At 40.6% G+C, this 16,074-nt stretch overlaps 1 protein-coding gene across 2 annotated transcripts in view; it reads left to right on the forward strand.

The window, feature by feature from the left end:
- ENAH (ENAH actin regulator) overlaps positions 1-16,074 on the forward strand; it is a 104,866-nt gene that overhangs the window by 65,304 nt on the left and 23,488 nt on the right. The window contains exons 4-5 of one of the 2 annotated variants that reach the window (XM_063444065.1): positions 4,334-4,418; positions 10,435-10,488. In XM_063444065.1, coding sequence (XP_063300135.1) covers positions 4,334-4,418; positions 10,435-10,488 — 139 coding nt within the window. Of the gene's footprint in view, positions 1-4,333; positions 4,419-10,434; positions 10,489-12,852; positions 12,953-16,074 lie in introns of those variants that run through there. The other variant, XM_063444066.1, reaches the window with a different exon arrangement.

Consider the following 16,074-nt stretch of genomic DNA (forward strand, 5'->3'; position numbering starts at 1 on the left):
TGCTTGAACAAGATGGCCACCACCTCGTGGTCGTTCAAAAGAAATGCGGCCACCCAGACGAACCATTAGAACACTGCGGTAGAACTAGTAACAAGGTGTCAATTGGTCTTAACAAGCTTCCGGGTGATCTCTTGTTTGTGCGGTTGTTCGGTTCCCGAACAACATAATCACATGAACAGAGCCCTTTCAGTGTATTTTGCATGGCCCGTAATCCTGGGGCAGGAGGCTAGCAAGCAGGCTCCTCCAGGAGCTTGTGGCAAACGATCAGACCCATGGGTGTCACAAAAAGTGGTTTTCCACTTCACTTTTTTTCCCCCCTGCACAGAGATATGTTTTGGGTTCACATGTTTATTCTTTGAGAATTTATTAAATGCATCTGGTCACCCTCTGCACAAGCTTATTGGGTTACTTTGGGAGTTAAATCACTTTTGTTTATGCAGCCCTAGCCAGGCTTAAAATGTATCCTCCACCTCGAAAGTGTGACCAGCATTCAAGGTGTGTTCCGGCATGGTGTCAATATGTGAATACAGGTGTGTATTTGTTTAGGTGTTTATGAAATGCACTTGTATTGGAATAAAAGCCTGAGCAAGATAAAACTGGGATGTAGGATCTGGGACATCCAATAAGCGCATCTCCCAGGTCAGCTTTAACAGAACAGTAGTGCAAAATCTGGTTCTGAAGGAGTTACTCTTCGTGAAAGGCTCTTTTAAAGTTTACACTCAAGATATACATGAAACGGTTATTGCTACTTTGTCTCATGTAATCACCAATTGTTTTTCTATGTGACCACTGATCTGAACAGGCATCATCTCATTCAATGTGATATATATATATATCTCTATCTAGAATACCTTATTGTGCAAGCGCAGTGCACCCACCCTCAGCTACATCTACATAACCAGACAGGATGATTTTGCATTTTAGGCAGAGACTCAAAAAGGTGACACCAGTGACTGCTACTATTAGCAGCTAGGTTTGAGAATTTATCGAATTTCAAACTGTCTGCCTTCTGTCAACTAGTTTTATTATTGTTTGGATGTCACTTTTTACATACATTAAAAAGTGTTTATACTAAGCATGCATTTCATTGTTAGAAATTCAGTACAGATCAATACATACTTTGATTGTCTTCTTAGACCAGGAAGGAGCGAAGCCGTCTCCTTGGTGAGCTTGCTATAATGGCCCAGAAGCTGTCAGAGGACATAGCCATAGCCACTTACAGAGCTTTATAAAGAGCATGGATTTGTGCTATAGGGCAAAACACATTTAACAGTAACCAAGACAAAGCTCTCACCCCTCCCTCATTGAAAGAAAGACCCCGTGTTCGCTGTAAAAAAAAACTGCTGCAGAGGGTCATGACATGTAACTGGTGTTAGTAAGCCATGTGGTACTTGGCCTACACTGGGATTTTGTTTTTGGAGGGGGTGTTTACAGAAAAGTCCTAAAATAATAAATACATTTTAAAGTGAATTTGATTTAAATCGTATTTTAGACACTGCCAACCATTTCATTAAAAACATTACAAAGTATCAATAAATGTATTGGTAAAGCTCGAAGAAAAGAAAGGCAAGTGTTAATACATTCCAGTTCTTATATTAAAAATATTTTACTCAATATATGACATAACATTACAATCCTGTTCAGTCAAGGCACAGCCAGGACACACAATGCAAATGTGGAAGAAAAACAGAAACAATTATATATTTCTCCTATTTACTCTCTGTATGCGCCATATTTCTTTCTCTTGCCCTTGAAAAAGGTCTTCCTAGCTGGAAAGCAAAGTTTGTGAATGTTTACATCGTATGACTGCATATCTAAAACAGGGTTCTTAAACCTATGGCCCTCTGGATGTTGCTGAACTAACAATTCTTTGAATGAAATGGATAGCAGGAGAATCATGGGAGTTGTAGTTCAGCAACATCTGGAGGGCCAGAGTTTGGAGAGCCCTGCTCTAGAGCAACTCTATGGGCTAAAATTACAAGCTGTGCTTGAGGCTAAAGGTTTGAGATTTTGGGCTGTATGTTATCATACAGATTATGAGCATAGTATGTGTAAAGAGACCCGTTAGAAGGTGGGATCATAAGCTATTTCATGTTGGATAAAGAAAAATTGAAGGATAATGGGGGAAAAAGCGTGGATCTTGGCGGCCAAATTTTTGTAGAAAATGCAGGGTTTTACTTTTAGAAATAAAATATCTAAGATTTTTAAATTATTATTTATTTTTCGACTGCCTTCTACTCTTTGACAACTACCACCTCTGCTTGAACACCACTCAAAAAATGTCAGTTTTGGGGAGGAGAGAAATTCTATTCATAGGATACAGATCCAAAAAAACATTCTGGATAGCTGGCTGCAGTTTTTTTTTTTTTTTAAAGTTATGCCACCCATACATTGAAACCAGGAGCCATGTGTTTATGATTTGTATCACTAGTAGCCCTCCGCTCATACTCTGTTCTAGAGCATTATATAAATGTATCCTATATACGCTGGCATGCCATTCTTCTTGGGGTTAATAAGATATGCATTTACTTTGCTAAAACAAAGGTAAGCAGATTCTATTTTGGCTGATGTGCTGACAATATTGTAAAATATTTTTTTAATGGAGCTGCCTGAAGGACATTGCTTGGTTCTGCTGGAGGTTAATTAATCAATTTCAAAGTTTGAGCAGTGTTTAGTAATCTGCTGAGATGCTTTCTTTCTCTCTGAGGAAGACGTGCTCTTTCTACTTACATTAGCCGTGGACTGAGGTAGTGGTTTTAGTCTTATGGAGCAAGGAATCATAAATAATTCACAGTCTTCGGGAAATGAGTTCTGCAGTCAGACGTCGAGCAGTGTTCAAGTAGTGCAATCAACAAGCTACGCAAGAGAGAAGCAGCTGGCTGCCTGTGATTGTCCTATTCTGCTCCTGGACGTGGCATGTAAAATAAACAAAACAAAAAAAAACACTTTAAAAAAAAAAAATGGTTCTTTATCTGTATTCTGATGGCCACCGCGAAGCTGAGCTCGACTTATCCCATCGTAATGGGAAGACTGGAATGTGGAGGTATCTCTGCTGTCACAAGCCGGATCATTTGCACATCTTTACTTGTGAGTAGCTGCTCCCCTCCTCACCGCTGTACTCCAAAAAGTTGAAAACCTCTGACAGCGGCTCTGTTACAGGAAATATTGCATAGGACCCCTGTAAGCATTGAGGGTTTTTTTGTGGGGTGTGGTGGGTTCCATGTAAGCATTGCTATCAGAACATAATATAGAGTTTGTATCGCTGCCCGTAACTGTATTGCTGCTTGTAGGATATTAAATCTAAACAAATATCCAGAGCTCTGTTGCTCTAACTGACCTTTTAATGTCAGAGCTGATGATATCAATCATAAAAATCTGCAGTTGAACTCTCTAAAAAGCAAGGTATTTTGAATGCAAGAAGATTGTGGGTTTGTGTGTGAATGTGTATGTAATTAAACATACAGTTATTATGACTGACTCTTCATTTTCCTGAATAGTAGATATATGCTACCATTAAGGCATAATTAGCGTTTGTGTATTTTTTATTTTATTTTTTTCTGTTAAGTGGAGAGATTGATGTAGACAAACTTTTCTTATTTTTTTTTAAAACGTTGTTGCAAATTTTTTAAAACATTTTTAAGTAATAAGTGATAGAAGTAATGATCGAATAGGTAAAATTTCAGTATTACGAGACCATTTGAGTATGAATATATATACCATTTCTAATGAAGGCTATAATTAGCTAAATTTGAAGAGGAAAGCTAAAAGCAATGAGGAGCATTGGAAAGAAAGGGGAGAAGACGAGGAAGGTGGCAGACGGGCACCGAAACGTGGTCAGGTTATGGAAATTTATAATTCTGGATCATTAGATGCTACATTGCAAAACAGGTTTTTTGTTTTGTTTTTCAAATTATTAATTTTATTTTATGTTGGCACTAATTTTTAAAGGTGAGTTTTGTTTTTTTTTGCTTTGGCATATTTGAGTTTGGAATCATTTATTCTCTCATCATGTTCAACCTATTGTTCCTGTAAGTTTATTTGTAATTGTCCTATTTATAGTTAAATCCCCTCTCATAATATTGTAAAGCGCTACAGAATCTGTTGGCGCTATATAAATGGCAATAATAACAATAATGTACAGTCAATGGCTGAATATTTGTTTAGTGTGCATCGATACTGCGTCAGTAATCAGTTTACAAGTGGACCCTGTTTTACCTAAACTAATGCATCGTTTGCACTTGCCAAATTGGGAACAACAATCCTTTACTGCTGGGTAATCTGTAATGTCTTGTGGGACATTCATTTATAATCTTACATTTTTATCTATTTTAAGGTCCTACGTTGTCTCGGCAGAATTCACATATACCCATACAGGTACAAAATGGCCCATCACAAGAAGAACTGGAGATCCAGAGAAGGTACTGTAATCTATGCCAATGGGGCATATTCTTAATTTGTCTTTTGTTTTTTCCTTTTTTATTTACTAAAGCACAGTATATCTAGTTTTTAATGAGCTTACTGAAAAGGGTGTTTTTTGTCTGTCCATTGTTTGACAACCCATGCAACATAGGCCGTTATTCATTAAACTGAGAATTGTTGGAAACTCAAAGTAAACTTCAAAATTTAGGCAATTACCGTATATACTCGAGTATAAGCCGAGTTTTTCAGCCCATTTTTTGGGCTGAAAAACCCCAACTCGGCTTATACTCGAGTCATAGTCTGTATTATGGCAATTTGCATTGCCATAATACAGACTGAGGGAGAGGGGGGCTGGCAGAGCTGTAACTTACCTGTTCTGCAGCTCCTGTCAGCTCTCTCCTCCTCTGCGCCGTCCGGTCAGCACCTCGGTCAGCTCCCAGTGTAAATCTCGCGAGAGCCGCGGCTCTCGCGAGACTTACAGTGTAAGCTGACAGAAGAGCAGAACGGACGGCGCAGAGGAGGAGAGAGCTGACAGGAGCTGCAGGACAGGTAAGTTACAGCTCTGCCAGCCCCCCTCTCCCCCCCACTGAACTGCCACTGGACCACCAGGGAAGGAGAGCCCCCCTCCCTGCCATATATCAAGCAGGGAGGGGGGACGAAAAAAAAAAATATAAATAAAATAAGAAATAAGAATAAAAAAATAATAAGAATAAAAAAAAATAATAATAATAACAAAAAAAAGGGGTATAAGGACCACTATGGGAGGGGGGGGGGTATAAGGACCACTATGGGAGGGTGGGGGTGGGTTAAGGACCACTATGGGAGGGAGGGGGGTATAAGGACCGCTGAGGGAGGGGGTGGGGGGATAAGGACCACTATTGGAGGGAGGGGGGGATAAGGACCACTATGGGAGGGAGGGGGGGATAAGGACCACTATGGGAGGGAGGGGGGGGATAAGGACCACTATGGGAGGGAGGGGGGGGATAAGGACCACTATGGGAGGGAGGGGGGGGATAAGGACCACTATGGGAGGGAGGGGGGGGATAAGGACCACTATGGGAGGGAGGGGGGGATAAGGACCACTATTGGAGGGAGGGGGGTATAAGGACCACTATTGGAGGGAGGGGGGTATAAGGACCACTATGGGAGGGAGGGGGGGTATAAGGACCACTATGGGAGGGAGGGGGGGTATAAGGACCACTATGGGAGGGAGGGGGTGGGATAAGGACCACTATGGGAGGGAGGGGGGGTATATGGACCACTATGGGAGGGAGGGGGTGGGATAAGGACCACTATGGGAGGGAGGGGGTGGGATAAGGACCACGAGGGGAGGGGGAAGTAAGGACCACTAGGGGAGGGGAGGGTAAGGACCACTAGGGGAGGAGTGAGTCAGGACCACTGGGGGGGGGGTGAAGGAACACGGGGGTGGGGAGGTAAGGACCACTGAGGGAGGAGGAGGGGAAGTCAGGACATATGGGGGGGGAGGGGGCGGCAAAAAATTTTTGCCTACGGCGGCAAAAATCCTTGCACCGGCCCTGCACACACTGCATTCACACACTGCATTCATGCACACACACACTGCATTCATGCACACACACGCTGCACTCATACACACACGCTGCACTCATACGCACACACATACGCACACACTGCATTCATTATACACACACTGTAAATAAATATTCAATTAATATATTTTTTTTAGGATCTAATTTTATTTAGAAATTTACCAGTAGCTGCTGCATTTCCCACCCTAGTCTTATACTCGAGTCAATAAGTTTTCCCAGTTTTTTGGGATAAAATTAGGGGCCTCGGCTTATATTCGGGTCGGCTTATACTCGAGTATATACGGTAAAACGTAAAATAAAATTTTAGTCGATTCTGGCTGCAATTCCGCTATTTTGACCCTAAATTTGGAATTCACTTTGAATTACCAGCAGTTCTGACTTTACTGAGTAAACACTGAATCCTGTGTTTTTTCAAATGAAAAGCTTTAACCAAATAATATGCTAAGAGAATATATGTTGCTGTGTTACAGTCCATTACAGTCTTATATTCCCCATTGCTTACCATGTAAAGAAGAATTCTGGGGCAAAGTTATAAAAGTTTGGCAACTACATTCCGTGGGTTCCCATGGTGATGTCACTACATTTAAAATGTAATCCGAATTTGCTTCTTTTGTATAAACCATACGTGTGTTATGTCATAAAAATGCAATAAATTAGGTACCTTTTAGAGGTCAGGGATCATGTTTGGCATTTTATAATGGGGAGCATAAATACAAATCTGTAGGATTTTTCAAGAGCTGCCACATTCCTGTGGAATTTTTTGCCCCTTGCCCTCAGACTTTCCCAGAACCTCGAGTCCTTGAAGTCACCCCTTTTAAAAAGCTTACCATCTATCTGGTTCTCTCATTCCAATCACACTCCTCTGTTTACTCTTCTACATATTCTAACTCACGCTCCCTCCTTCCACACACCACTTTTATTACCTTATTTTGTCACTGGCATCTTATCCATCAGTCCCTCCTCCTCCCGCTGGCATGCTATTCCTCCTCCTTCCTCATAACTTGGAACTGGTCTCACTGATTGTAAGCTTTTTTGAGCAGCGCTTTCTTCAGCTCTTGTCTGTTATATTCTGAATGTATGTTATTTTCAAATAGCCTCATTCTATAATTGTAAAGCATTAAGGAATATGTTAGAGCTACACTGATCAGCCACGATGTTAAAACCAAAGACTGGTGTAGTAAAGAACATTGATTACATTGTTAAAATGGCACCTGTCAGGGGGAGAGATATATTGGGCACCAAGTGAACAGCCAGTTCTTACATTTTGTGTTGGAAGCAGGAAAAATTGGCAAGAGAAACTATCTCAGTGACTTTGACAAGGGTCAAATAGTGATGGCTCAACGACTGGATCAGAGCATCTCCATAACAGCAAGTCTTGTGGGATGTTCCCTGTATGTAGTGGCAAGTATCTACCAAAAGTCATGCAAGGAAGGACAACCAGTGAACAGATGTCAGGGTCATGGGCACCCAAGGCTCATTGATGCACGTGGGGAGTGAAGACTATCCTGTCTTGTCCGATTACACAAAAGAGCTACTGTAGCTCAAATTGCTGAAAAACGTAATGCTGCCATGATAGAACAGGCAGTGCATTGTAGTTTGAGGAGTTATGGGGCTTTGTAGACCCGTCAAAGTGCCCATGATGACCCCTGTCCACCACTGAAAGCGCCTTCAATGGGGACCTGAGCATCAGAACTGGAGCATGGAGCGATGGAAGAAGGTTGCCTGGTCTGATAAATCATAATTTTTTTGAGTTTAGATGGATGGCCATGTGCATCTTTTACCTAGAGAGATGGTAGCAATGTTCTGCTGGTAAACCTTGTGTTCTGGCATTCATGTGGATGTTACTTTGACACGTATCACCTACCTAGAGATTGTTGCGGACCATGTACACCTCTTCATGTCAATGGCTTTCTCTGATGGCAGTGTCCTCTTTCAGTAGGATAATGCACCCTGCCACACTGACATTTTTTTTTCAGGAATGATTCAAGGAACATGTCAAAGAGTTCAAGGTGTTGCATTGTCCTCCAAATTCCCCACGTCTCAATCAGATCAATTGTGTTGTACGGTAGATCAACAAATCTGATCTATGGAAGCCCCATCTCACAACTTGCAGGACTTATAGGATCTTGATACCAGGGAACTTGTGGAGTCTATGCCTCAACGCATCAACTGTTTTGGAAATTGGCAGCACGAGGGAGACCTACACTTTATTTGCCAGGTGGTTTTAATGTTTCTGTGGTGGTTTCTATTTAGGTTAATAAAATTCAAAAGAATGTTGTGATAAATGACCGGATATTTTTGTGTTCTCCTGTTTTATTGTGACATTATGTTGGCATATATACTTCCGATGCTACTGAAAGTTTGCAAGTTACTTTGCCATCTCCCCCATATTCTTCACAAACGTGGACTTGCGAACATCTGCTAATGTGCTCCAGCTCTTAAAAAGCACGGACACCATTCCATTGTAACAGTGGCTGATGGCAGCTTCATTTGTAATAAACGTACTCTGCGCTTTATTTTATGAAGTCATTTGTGATGTCAATGTCATTTTTATCAATAAATATATAGAAAAGTAGTTATTCTACAAATTACTACTAATATAGTTACAACAGAACTACAACTAGTGATATAGTTACTAAAGTTCCACCCTACAAATCCGCTATCAATGAAGGAGCTGCTCCTCAATAAAGGAGGGTACACTTCGTGATATTGGTGGGGAAATGTTATTGAAGGGTAAGTCACCTCACCAAACAATGCAACGTTTTGGCTCTCAAGAGCCTTGATAATGCATGATTACACTTAAATACATTTTCACCATCGATATCACGTGTGTACCCGGTGTTTTCTACTTTTTCCATAGTTCCAATATAAAGATTATACTTTGCTTAAGCCTGATAAGGTATTGGAAAGATTGACATGTTTTTACTCAGTGCGTATTAACATTAATGAATGCGACCCTTTTTGGTGGCTGTAAAAAATATGACCCATAGGTTTCTCTTATAGGGCTACCAAGGTTTTGTTTAGGGACATGCAGATGATAACTGAAATATTTACCAAGTCTCAAGTCCCAGTCCCAAGTCTGTTTGGTAAAATATCTGTAGTCCCATGCTGCCAATATAACCTCTTGAATAGCCTAATTTAGTGGATGTTTAATGCAATGCCAACTCAAGCAGTGTTTGTACCAGGTGAAGTCCTGGTGTTATAGAGGCATTTTTATCAGTGCATACAAAGTAATTGCATGTTATGCAGTTCTTAGAGATGTTCCACACCTAGTCAATTAACAATCATTAGCCACCCAGACAGGAAGGCACCAAAAACACCATTATTGCAAGCAGGTCTGTGTTTTATACCTTACCTCCTCTAGACTGTAAGGTCGTTTCAATCTATTGTTCCTGTAACATTTTGTACTTGTCTCAAATATTGTGAAATTTCTCCCATTTATAGTATTGTAAAGCACTGCGGAATATGGTTATGCTATATCAATGCAAAACAAAAAAACAGACTTGTATCAGCCACAAGGAGGGGTCAGAATATGATGTATACCAGACACGAAAAGGGTAAATGTCACCTACCTGGCAGAGTAGCCGTTTGGGTTAGAATATGATGTATACCTAGCATGGAAAGGGTAAATGTCACCTACCTGGCAGAGTAGCCGTTTGGGTTAGAATATGATGTATACCTAGCATGGAAAGGGTAAATGTCACCTACCTGGCAGAGTAGCCGTTTGGGTTAGAATATGATGTATACCTAGCATGGAAAGGGTAAATGTCACCTACCTGGCAGAGTGGCCGTTTAGGTTAGAATATGATGTATACCTAGCATGGAAAGGGTAAATGTCACCTACCTGGCAGAGTGGCCGTTTGGGTTAGAATATGATGTATACCTAGCATGGAAAGGGTAAATGTCACCTACCTGGCAGAGTGGCCGTTTAGGTTAGAATATGATGTATACCCGGCATGGAAAGGGTTAATGATACATACCTGGCAGAATAGCCGTTTGTCTCAGAATATGATGTATACCCGGCATGGAAAGTGTTAATGTCACATACCTGGCAGAATAGCTGGGGTTTTTTGTTTTGTTTTTTAAATCTCACTGCGCCGCCCCCCCCCCCCCCCCCCCACCCCCACCCCACCCCACCCTATCCCTCCTTATTAAAACCACTAAACTGTGTTGTATTTAGTAGGTACGGTTGTTAAAGTAGAACAACTTTATTTGTATTTCTTCGTGATAGACCGCAAATAACTAATCGAGGATTTTTATTGAGTCATGATCCCAATATAGAGCATATCTGAGCATTAATGGCACATAGCGAAATCTACAAAACATTAGCCGGTCTGGTGCTAGTGACTCAGTCACCGTCTATATTACATAGTTACATAGCTGAAAAAAGACTTGTGTCCATCAAGTTCAGCCTTCCTCACATTTGTTTTTGCTGTTGATCCATTAGAGGCAGTTCCAGTAGCTACTTGTCCAGAAAGCACACACGCCACATGAATGCCAGGTAGGTACGATTGATAGTTTTAAATGAAACCTTGTTTAATTACAGGGGTGTCCAGCCTTGGCCCCCCAGGTGACCCTGGAATAAAATTCATGGAAATTTAGTCCAACAGAAGGACAGTTAAGACTATAATTTTAGTTCATTCAATATGCACATTAAAGTAGACCTGTCATTGATAAATATTTAATAAAGATAGAACTTTTGCTTTATATTCCAATACACATCCAGGAGAATAATGGTCACCTTTTCCAGCTAGATGAATCCTATAATGCAGCCGTAGCTCTGTGGTCTACTGGGCTTCCCTCCCTGAGGACTAAGGAGTAGTACCCCGATTTTAAGTATTGCTTGGTTACCCCATCCGTGTCTGTGCCATTCTTCCTAATATTCCAGTGCACCAGACCCTAACACTACCTGTTCTCCCTAACATGCTCCAACAAGTACGTTGTTAAACTACAGGAGATGCCATCATTATCAACCCACCCATGTGACAGGAACCAAATAGCCACCGAGGGACCTTTTTAACTGTGATGCCACAGTCTTCAAGGGAGGTTTAATTTATTACGTTGCATAAGGGTTTGTTCCTAAGGTTTAACTGCAGAGTTTCACAAGCAGCTTGTTTTTTACAGATTGCGCTGGCAGGGTTCCCAGACCATTACTATCTTTACTACGCTCAGAGCCCCACTATGTATACATTTGCATTTATGCAGAAATGTAATCTAACTATACATTGTGTTTTATCCTGGCTGGGAGCCAAGTAATGGAACACATGAAGTCAATTCAGTGAATTCCTGGAATTTAAAAAAAAATAAAAAAATTTAACTCCCAAATCAATTTCCCATTTCTCCCCAAAGATCCCAGACATGGGAGATCTCCGTACAGATTAACCACTGGTTATTTACCTCCGCAGGGACATCACTTCTGTGGTTATTTTGACCTGACTTATGCTAGTGATCATCATCCATGAGCCACACTAGCAGCTTACAGGATTTCCGGCGGTGGGTGATTTCAGGAGTGAAACCCTGCTGATGGGTGACTGTAAATCTGTGCGCTTTCCAGTGGTCCCCACCCTTTACCTCATCCTGGTATTCATAAATTATCACTACAATACCTGTCTGCTGTGAGAGTTAGCTTTGATGGTAACATTGTATGCAGCGCAGCCAAATTGGGCGACTTGTGGGAATGCCAGCTTTGCTTTGGGGACAGCCCCCTGTTTAGTCGCCTCTGTAAACTGGGAGGGAAATGGACACACAAGCTATGGCTGGTAATTATGATCAAATTCTCCAGGTGTCTATCGCCTTTCATGGCAGCACAAACTCCCGCCGTGTGTGTGTGTGACATCAGCTAAAGGATTAATTGTTTATGTTCGCTTTACGAAGTCGATGACATGGAGTACAAGTGCATTATTTGTGTTTTTATATAGCATGCATACGACTCACCTGTGGAGTGCTGAGTCTTTCTGTTTACTTGTGTATCTGAGGCCATTTATATTTATAGTTTCCTTTAGTCAGAGATATATATAGTGTCCTTCTGAGGCAACTTCTTGGCCTCTGCTTGTACCGTATGACAGTTAATCCACCCAAAACATTAGCTTAAAGGTATTTGGGGTTCCTGATGTAAGTCACTCTGTTTATAAAACAGCTAGTATTCCGGCCTGTATATCAGAAGAGCCGCTGGACTACTCTTCATTGTGTTATATATAGGTTTACATTTTTCTCACCCATGCTAGAACCTTTTTATTTTTTTTTTTGTTATTTTATTATGCATAAAGATCTTCATACAAAATAGATTTGAATGTATGTGTGCGTGAGTGCCTCTATTTACTAACATAAGAATCGTGGACAGTTTGTAAAACGGCATAACTGAGATATATCTCTAGCTCAGCTATTTGGACCTAAAATTTGCAATTCAGATTTTTGTTTTCCATGGTTCCTAGTTTAGTAAATAAACCCTTTGGTGCTTTTTAGTGGGGCAACCTTCCAGTTTTGGGGTGTTTGTACTAGTATTGTAAAAGTAAGGTCTCCCACGGCTCCATTAAACTCCAGTCCTGAATTAAGTCTTCTTGAATCCTAAATTGTAGAAATAATTGTCATCCCCTTCTTGCTGAAATCGATGCCCGTGTGAAACTGAAAGCACATCAGCTGATTTTGTTTCATGACAATATGAACCAAAAAGATCTTGTTTTTATCGGCACCGATTGTGTGTTGATCGCTGCTGGCCGAGGCAAGGGATTCTCTGTACGATGACATCAGCGTGACTCACCCGGCCAGAAAGCCCGATGGTTTATCAGTGGGGGACATACGTTTTATTTATAGCCTGGAAGTCACTGTTAAGGGATGAGCTTTGCTATAAAAAAAGGAGGTAGCAGCTGCACGGACAGGTTTGCTTGCAGTGTGGCCAGTATGAAGCCGTATGGCTGTTACATTGTGCTTCAAAAGGGAAATGGACCAAAAGTGGATCGCCTCCTTCTGTAAGTACCTGTGTTTATACCACACAATACTGGAAATTGGTCTGGCGTGTATAACCCAGTGATCATTATGGGCTGTCATATACACACTGTTTTAGCCTCTTGGATCATGAACTTGGTGGCGGTTAGCTTTAAGAGTTTTTGTAGACCGTGTGCGTTCATTTTAACTAGCTGGTCCTACGAACTGTGAGTTGGTAACTAACAGGAAGTGTGTAGGAAAGATCTGATCCTGATCCCCACCTTCTTATAAGGGTTTTGTATGTGGGTTCTACTGTGTCATAGAGTTAAATGTTTGCTAATCTATGGGGGAGTCAAATAACTGCCTGTAAGGCTATTAATTTTGTCATTAAGTATTTGAGATTTTTTTAATTTTTTTTTTGGTCTTGCTCAGTACAGTGATGACTAGGCTTGTCATTTAAATCTTTGATTTTCCTGATCGTTACAGATAAGTGTTTAATTATGGCATGTATAGTGCAGTGTATTGTGATAAAGTGGAGCAGCATTCTGTTGAGGTAGTAGGGGTTTTATAATAGTATGCGACTTCTTTTTGTGCAGTGTGGGTCATGGTTGTCTTGGATAGACTTCGTCTGTCGTTGAATTCACAATATTAACAATGGCAAAATTATAATGTTACAATAGTTGGGGTGTGCGCTTCCTTTGGCTACCAATGTTATCGATCAAAGCATAGAGCGTTTGACAAACAGGTAAAATTCTATAAAGTTGATTCAAATTGTGTCAAAATATCGCACATTTATTGAGTGTTTAATAATGATTTCATTGTTCATTTTTGGTGCAGCTGCTTTGCTTGTTCATTTCCTGGGATCACTGATTATACAGAGAGACTGATGCATATTATATTACAGCTGCCAAGCATTTGTCTGTCATCTGTATGCACTTATCTTTGTATCTGAATGGAGAGGATATTAAAACCACTAGCAAAAGCCCATAAATCCTGTTCACAAAAATGAGTAAGATTCTGCAAATGAATTTCTGTGTATTTGGGGCAAGTAGAATAAAACCTAGAAGAGGTGGATCCTGACTGACCTTTTATACTAAGCTGGGGAAACAGTTTCTCTGGTTTCTGTGAATACACGTATACCAAACCCCCACCAGATAGTGTCACATGTAGAAAAATATATAGCTAAACTTAGCTGTATATCCTCCTTAGGGACCTTACCAAATGACACTCTTCCAAACAGCCAATATATTATACACACAAAGAAATAAACTGCATATAGTGTAATATTGGTAAAAAAAAAAGCAATTGCACTTCTAATATTGCCCTCCACAGAATGGATGAAAATAAAGCACCACAGGGTGCCTCCCCTGACTGATGGATGGGCAAGAAGAAACCACGTCTTCCCCAATCCGTGATATCTGTGGATTATGCCAAATTTATCAGGACTCCAGGTATAGGTATCAAAGTAGATTCATTAAAACTAGATTTGCAATAATAAGAAAATATAAAATCGCATACAGCTGTCCAACTTGTTTCTACCAGTGCTGGACTTCTTCAGGAACCAAAATCACCATAAAAACTATAAAAGCAAATAAAAAATTACTTCCCTCCTACTCGTACTTTATTTTATAGGGCTACTCCCCAGTTCTGATTGGTCCTTTTTTAAGGCGTCTTCTTAGGCTCCCTCCTGATAGGCCTCCAAATCTTCGCAATCGTCAAATCCTCCTTTTTGGTTAGATACATGCTATCTAGCCGAAGCTCATTGCCACGTGGTGAATTATTGCGTGCACTATGTATGGGCACATCTGTTTGCGTTCCACCTCGCACTACTTGTTAACGCTGATCACAAGATCACAATGGCGATTTCTTGCTTCTGCTCATTACTTGAATAGAAACATTTACCAAAACACATATCTTCATCCAGTTATTGCAATAATTTGTATACTCCATAATTAGACATAGATCTCCTTATAGTTTTCTTATGCCATCAAGCCATATTTAAACACATGCGAATGAGACTCTGACATTGGCTATATCATGGAGATATTGATAATCACCGTATTTACAGTCCGTAACTCTTGTCCAATAAACTTGCATGGTGTCTCATTTTTCTTTAAAGCAACAGTAGATTTTTAGGAAAAGAAAAAGTTGTTCTTTTAAATTTATGGTGTTCTGTAAAGAATTTAAGTGAACAATGTTAAAATAGTAAGAAAAGTCCAGTAATGATTATTGGCTAACCTCTCCTGTGCTGCGCTTTAAGCAGGTCCCTCCTAATTGAATAATTTAGTTACCCGAAGAAGGAAAGAGCATGTGGGCCTTTTACTCACCTGCCACAAACTTTAACATACAAATAACTTGGCATGTTCTCCATCTCCACGCTAGTCCCAAAGTACCTTCTAAACGTAACTCTTCTGTCCAGTCTCGTTTTATAAATCTCTCTATTCCCACAGAATTTAATATATACTGAGAATCTGGAATTGTCCTAAAGGACAACTGTCACTACAAAACTTTAAAGTATTTTTTTATTGTTTCATAAAGTCATGTTGATATCACTTTTTAACGGAATTTTTTTTTCATATGCAATGTATTTTTTTTTTATTTAACACAGCATCACATTGATATTTGAGTAAAATTGTACTGTTGAGATTTGGCTTGGTGATCATGACTGGGTTTATAAAAAAAATTAATTCCTTCCGTATAATCAATTTCTAAGGGGTTAACTAAAAGCACCAGCCAGAAAAGGGTACATACTATTATGGTATGAATTTCCTTTACATGGCGAAGGAGATTCAATACCCTAACCACATTCTGCTGGTGGAAATGTCCAGCTGTGAAAACTGTCAGGGTCTTGGCTTAGCTTGCCTTTACGGCTGCCAGTTAACAGCGATGCGCCCTGACTCAGCGATGCGCCTGCTCAGGAAATTGTTCTGAGAATTAAAGGGTCACTTTGTCTTGCTAAAGGGGTTACGATGCGAATATACTGCAGCCTTTAAAGTTTTGTCATTCCAGAGATAAATAACTTCCCCCGCCCACTGTGTGGAGGGCTGCCTCCCAAGGCTGCCAATCAGCCAGCTGGGATACTTTCTTCCTGCTTGGAAGTACCCAATTTCTACAACTTTTGTGCATCATGCGCATACAGCATGCTAACCCAGATAACTTGTCAGGC

This window comes from Pelobates fuscus, chromosome 2 (assembly GCF_036172605.1).
Source record: "Pelobates fuscus isolate aPelFus1 chromosome 2, aPelFus1.pri, whole genome shotgun sequence".
Lineage (NCBI taxonomy): Eukaryota > Metazoa > Chordata > Amphibia > Anura > Pelobatidae > Pelobates > Pelobates fuscus.